Below are 6,957 nucleotides of genomic sequence, written 5' to 3' on the forward strand. Positions count from 1 at the left end.
ACCAAACAACATATTAGAGACACTGGTGCACTGCAGTATCTCCAATAATACTACAATAACAATAAATATAAGAAATTTCTTTAAAGCTAAAATTTCTTCCTTTGATTCTCGAATGACGTAAGATGCGGGAAGAATTCTCCATAACCGTTACCAATAATACAGTAACAATCCAGGAAGAATTCTCCATAACCTTTATTCCTCTTCCTGGATTGTTGGTAACGGTTGCATCATCAAGTTCTGGTACGATTCTTGGTGCGGTCCCCCTTTGATTCATGAATTGGTTAATCCTGTTGACATTGTGGATTTTCCGGTTAAAAACATCATCTCGGGTTGTTCTTGGAACCTGTCTCCTCTCCCTTTCTGGTCCGGATTCGGTTTCTTCTCGGGTTTCCAAATGTTTAATTCCTTTTGATCTTCGTCCGGGAAATTTGGTTTGGAATCCCTCTCCCACGGGCGATCTCACTCTTCAGCTTGCTTATGAGTTTCAAAGAGGCAAAAAACCTTCAGTCAGTTGGCATCACTTTGTTTGGTCCAATCACTTTCCTCCTTCCAAATTCTTCATGGCGTGGCGGCTTATCCTCGATAAGATTCCGACGGACGAAAATCTTATTCGTAGAGGTTTTTTGTTTTCTTCTGCTTGCAGCCTTTGTAACGCTTCGGTGGAATCCTCTCAACACTTGTTCTTTGAGTGTCCTTTTGTTGCTGCTCTTAGGTATTGGCTCTCCACCATGCTTGATTGTCGTTTTGGTATCCGTAATTGGGAGGATGTTTGGCAAACTTGTGGCCTTTTTTGGTCTGGGCAGTGTGCTACTGTCGTGCATTGTGCCATTCTTCATTTGTTCAATGTTGTTTGGATTGCTAGAAACAACATGAGATTCCATGGTAAATTGGTTTCAGTTTCCACCTCTACTAACTTTATCATGGTTGCGTGTTCTACTTCTTGGATTGGGTCGAAAGCTGCTCCGCGTCTTCCCTTATCAGACTTTGCTATCCTTAAAAAGTTTCACATTTCTATTCTACCTCTGATATCCCCTAGGTTGGTGGAGGTGATTTGGAAGCCCCCTCCTTGGAGTTGGATTAAAGCTAAATGTGATGGTGCGTCTTCTCATAACCCGGGTAATTTGGCTTGCGAAGGTTTATTCAGAGATCATAACGGCAACTTTGTTGGTGCTTTTTCTCGTTTTTTGGGTGTCTGAAATTCGCTCATTGCCGAACTCTCATGTGCTATGTTAGCTATTGAGTTCGCCAATGAGACAAATTGGAATCACCTTTGGTTGGAATCCGATTCTACTGCGGTGATTAAGGCTTTCAACCCCCCTATAGGGTGCCTTGTAATATTCGAACCAGATGGATTAATTGTGCTAATATAACCTCTCACATGTCTTTTGTTGTTTATCACATCTATAGAGAACGGAATACTTGTGCAGACTCTCTAGCTAACTTCAATCTCACAATTTTTGATTCGATCTTTTTTATGTATATCCCTCTTTTTTAAGAACTGATTTTATTAGGAATAGGCTCAGTTTGTCTTTCTATAGATTCTCTAATTCTTGAGCGGATTTTGATTCGGTCTCCGTTCTATTTTGTATTCTGTTTTTCTTTTTTATTGAAGTTCAGCCTTATTAAAAAAAAAATCTTTAAAATTTTAGTTAGTTCAGTCAAATCAACTTTATAATATTCATTAGTTCTCAATTCTTATGAGAGTTTTCATCATAGAATTGTTTAGCCAACACATATCAATACTCTCTTCGATTTTTTTATTTTCTCAAACTTTAATATTTTTAAATGCAAACAAAAAAATTTTAGTGATATGCAATTTTCAATTAATATATTTTTAAAATACACTCTAGTTAAGTTTATGAAACTCAAAATTACATGAAATAGATTAAAATAATACCATTTTTTCGTTAAAACTTATAAATAATTTCTATTGATTATTATTAAGAGAATTTTTTTACCCACCTCCTTATGGGGTCACCTCCATCGAAAACCCCATTTTACCCCGCTTCGGAAATGCATCTCCGAATTTTTTTTTTTTAAATTTTCCAGACTTCAGAAGTGCATTTCCAAAAAAATTCAAAAAATTGGGATTTTGACTAATTCGGAGATGCATCTCCGAAACAACAATAAAAATCTAAAAAAATTCCAAAAATTAATTTTAGGATATTAATTAATTCATATATCATAAATTTTATATAATTTATGAGTAATGAATAATAATAATTATATATTTTGATATAATTTATGAGTTATGAATAATAGTTATTATATATTTCTATCCTGATTCATATTTTAAAATTTAAAATAATTTTAATTAAAAAATTAAAATAATTTCACTTACAAAATAAGTTATAATTTTTTATTTATATATTTATAATAATTGTTATATATTTATAAAAAAAATTAAAAAAATGAATGTTTTAATTTATATATTTATATAATAATTATAATAATTATTATATATTTATAAAAATTATTATATATTTATATATTTATATAATAATTATAAAAATTAAAAAAATGAGTGTTTTAATTTATAATAATTATTCTATATTTATATATTTATATAATTATTATTATATATTTATATATTATATATTTATATATTTCACTTACAAAATTAATAATTATGATTATATATTTTTATATTTCTATTCTGATTCATAATTAAAAATGAGTTATAATTTTTTATTTAATTTAAAAAAATTATAAAAAAAAAATTTGTCTTAATTTTATTTAATGAATAAATTTTATATTTAATTTTATATAATTCAAAATTTACTTATGAAATTAAGATGTTTTTGATTTATATAAGTTAGTAATATAATTTTTAACTTTAAAATTGTTTAGAAAATTTTGATTCACCTTGATTTTATTGATTCACCTTGATTTTATTGATTCACCTTCATTTTATTGATTCACTTTCATTTTATACCTATTAATTGTATTGATTCACCTTGATTTTAATTTTTTAATAATTATTGGATTCTTTCGGAAGTGTATATCCAAGACCAATTTGGTCTTGGAATATTTCGGATATGCATCTCGAAAACACTCTCTCTCCCAACAAGGGGTGTTTTCGGAAATGCATATCCAAAAACCCAAAAAAGTGGGTGTTTTCGAAAATGCATCTCCGAAAACACCTTTTTTTCGTGTTTTCGAAAGTGCATTTCCGAAAATACATTTTTTTTCAATAAAAGTACGTTTTCCGAAATGTATTTCCGAAACAAGAGGTATTTTGGTAAATTCGCCAGAAGTAACTAAGAAGGTTAGAAGGTGGATAAAGAAATTCTCATTATTAATGCTATGGAGATGCTAAAGAACGCTTTTCCAAAAGAAAATGCTCATGGCCTCTACTGGTATATCAATGTCCAGGGCCGTCTTTGAGGGGGTGCAAAGCGGGCTACCGCACAGGGCCTCAAAATTTCCAAGGTTAAACTATAGCTAAATAGGGCCTCATAAAATATTTGGTAGGTTAAATCATGAGTACATAGGACCTCTATTAGTTTTTTATATGATTAAACTTTGGCTAATCCACACAGGGCCTCCAAAAACTTGAGACGGCCTTGTCAATGTCGGTGTGTTAATTAGGACAGCTAGATATCTCCAATAGGAAAAAAATAAGAAATCTATTTTGAGTTGCATAAGAATTTATTAATGTGTTGCTTCAATAGTAAAAAAAAGTAGAACCCGAAGAAAACTGACATTTATTTAATTTTTGTGGGGACAACTTCTCTATCCATCACAAAAAGTTGGGTACTCTACCTCCAACCAATCACATAATTCCATCTCATTTAACACATTTAATTATTTATTAAAATACTATAAATGTTTGTTGTTTTCAAAGCATTTTGCAAAGGAGATAATCTTACCCAACTTTTTGAGTTGGGTAGATAAGAATTCACCAAATTAAATTAAAAAATCAACAATAAATTAATTTAAATGATAAGAGATTTAAAATTTTTGAATTTTTAAAATACTCATGGCTTAAGCAACAACCACAACAGAATTTTTTAATGACTTTTAGTTCTTTCATATAGATAAGAATGGTTGAAAGGACAAAATTCACCTTGCCTATCTTTAAAATGTGTTTCTTAAATTCATCGGAATTTTGTCTAATTGAGTAGCTAGTAATCCTAGTGCTTTGTTTGGATGAGAAAGAGAAAATAGAAGGAAAGAAAGTAAAAGAAAAGAATATTGAAGGAACGAAAATCAATAGAAAGTGAATGGAAAGTGAGAGATTTATTAAGCTGTTTGGTAGAAGAGAAACTCAAAGGAAAGAAAGGTAAAAATGTTAATAGAAAGTCAAAAATTATTATAGTTTAATATGAATAAATTATTTAAAAATTATAAAACAAAATGTGAGAATTGATAGAAAATAAATCGCTGACAATTAAGAAAGAAAAAAAAATTGATATACACTTTCGTTCAACTTTCTTCGCAAATTGGAAAGGATTCGTTTTAGACGTGGGGTCCACCAAAAAAGCCACTTTCTTTCCTTTGGATAATTTTTCCAAACGGTGGAAACATACATTATTAGCTGTCTTTCCCTCCTCATACTTTCTTTCCTCTCATGTTTCTTTTATACCAAACAGTCCCTAGGTTACGGTAGAGACTCAATCTTAAAATGTAGAAAATCTTCAATCAGCTAGAGAAAATAAGGATCAACATTAACTCCAATCAAATTACTCTTGTGAAAGTTAACTCCAAAATTCGAAGTCAGCTCAAAATTCCTTAAAATAACTTTGATGGTCCAAAGAATCTCAACCAACAATTCAACTATGATCAAAGTATGATCGGCATAATAAAAATGAGTGATCTCCAAATTGGAGAGCCATCTTTAAAAAAAAAAAACTAAAATTTGATGCCATTGAATCAAATCAGGCCTTCGGCCACTTGAAAGAAAAGGAAAAGAGATGATATTAATAAATATTATTCATCCATTAAATATTCAATTGTTTTAAGTAGTAAGAAGAGACCTTTTAAGTAGTAATCAAGTAAAAAAAATTAGTGAGAGTGTTTGATAAGAAAAACAAACATTAAAAAGATGTTTAACTAATTCTAATTTACCCTCCTTATAAAACGAATTATATATTTCAAATTCAAATAATTTTGTTCTTTTTTCATAATTTTACACTTATTATTTGATAATATATACTCCCTCCGTCTCATAATAAATGTCTTGTTTGAGCTCTGCGCGGTTCTTAAAAAAATGATTAGATGTGTTGATTTTAATGATAAAATTAGTGTCATTTATTAAAATACCCTTATTTATTATAGGTAGTCGAGTAGTTGAAAAACGTGAAAGTTAATAAATAGGGGTATAGTAATAGAAAAAAAATAATAATTGTTACATTGGTATTTTAAAGAGACATTTATTTTGAGACATAGAAAAAGTGCAAATGAGACACTTATTATGAGACAGAGGGAGTATTAATTTTTATATATAATTTATATTTTTTTATGTTTAGAGTGTCTATTTTACCAATAATATATAATTTAAAATGAATGTAATTTTAAGTAAAAAATAGAGAAGAGAAACCAATCTAGTTAAATTTTTTTAAAAAAACTTCTGAATAAATTAAAATACAATACCAAAATTATAATTAAATCAAAATATTTGTTTGTCTTTCACAATTATAAAAATGTCACTGTAGACATTCATCGTTTGATTTGGCTCAACCTTTAAAAGTTCATCCAAAACATTTGGCTCTTATTTTTCATCGGTTAGATCAATTCTTATTTTCCAACTGTTGGATCGGTCAAGCAGATATGAACAAAAAAATATCTTGCCAGCTCATTTACAATAAATTGGGACATTTCAATCTGTCAGATCTTGGCATTTATGTTTTGTTGTTTTAATTGATTCTTGGTACTGTTTCTGCATCAAAAAAGAGACTCTCTGATCAATTATAATGAAGATATTTATTTGTCGGGACAACATGTGATTTTTTATCTTTACTCAAACAAAGTTCATTAGAGAGATCATTATTGATAAGTTAGTTATTTATCATTGAAAACAACTAGTTAAATTCCACACATATACATAAAATTAACATGAAAATTGTGAAACTTCATTCTTAGCTAGTTGAAAAAAACATGAAAACATGTTGTTGTTGTTGTTGTACTTGTAGTACTTGTTGGTTCCTCTACTCAAGCTCAAACTTTTTTCCATGTAATGGAATTGGAATTTCATTTTTGAGATTCCAAATATCATCATCCCAAACAACATCACTATAGAGAGAATTGAAAGCTTCACTCATCATGAAATCCATGTCCCAACCAGGAAACCATGTTGAGCCCCATGACATTTGTTCATCCACAATACTACCACCTCCTAACCATGATGGCATGTACTCTTCCCTATTATTCCAACTCATCACATTATTGCTATTCACACCCTCCCTTGTTATTGTTGATGTTTCCTCACCCATTTCTTTGAGGATTTCCTTATTCTTTTCCATCACCATGCTCACTTTTTGTTCTTCATCCTCCTCTTTCTTTCCTTTTTTCTTCTCCATTGTTGCTACCACATCTTCAACATTGGGAGGGTTTTTGAGGTTGTTAAGACTATTCACACTTGCACCTCTTTGCCTCTTCATGTTAAAAATAAAACCTAATCTAATTTGTGTGTGTGAGTAATGGAAAAGAATAGTGAAGATAGGTTGTATTTATAGAGGAAGTTAAGATAATTGGGTGGCTACTAGCTACCTAGCTACCACTAGGGAGTCGAGGATAAAAAAGTAGCATGTTGTGAGTAAGTACCAAGTGATGTGATGGGAGCAAGTTTTGAAGGATTTGTATCTAGGTGTCATGTCATGATATGTACTCCTTCCATTCCATCTCATTATATTATCTCATTGTAAAAATATGAAAATATTGAGATGTCTTAAGTATTTACTATTTTTTTTTTAAATTATTTGTTATATCCAGTTATATTTATTAGTATTTTATTTA

General features: G+C 29.8%; 2 protein-coding genes across 2 annotated transcripts; one reads left to right on the plus strand and one right to left on the minus strand.

Moving 5' to 3' along the window:
- Positions 1 to 272: 272 nt before the first annotated feature.
- LOC131646348 (uncharacterized) lies at positions 273 to 1,196 on the plus strand. The gene has a single exon (XM_058916412.1). It carries the CDS (start codon positions 273 to 275, stop codon positions 1,194 to 1,196), a length of 924 nt encoding a protein of 307 aa, XP_058772395.1.
- A 4,868-nt stretch (positions 1,197 to 6,064) lies between these two features.
- Positions 6,065 to 6,714, minus strand: LOC131609994 (uncharacterized). Its single transcript, XM_058881847.1, has one exon. The coding sequence runs from the start codon at positions 6,600 to 6,602 to the stop codon at positions 6,150 to 6,152; it is 453 nt and encodes a 150-aa protein (XP_058737830.1). The 5' UTR covers positions 6,603 to 6,714; the 3' UTR covers positions 6,065 to 6,149.
- Between the last annotated feature and the right edge of the window lie 243 nt (positions 6,715 to 6,957).

The sequence above is a fragment of the Vicia villosa genome, linkage group LG1 (assembly GCF_029867415.1).
Source record: "Vicia villosa cultivar HV-30 ecotype Madison, WI linkage group LG1, Vvil1.0, whole genome shotgun sequence".
Taxonomy (NCBI): domain Eukaryota; kingdom Viridiplantae; phylum Streptophyta; class Magnoliopsida; order Fabales; family Fabaceae; genus Vicia; species Vicia villosa.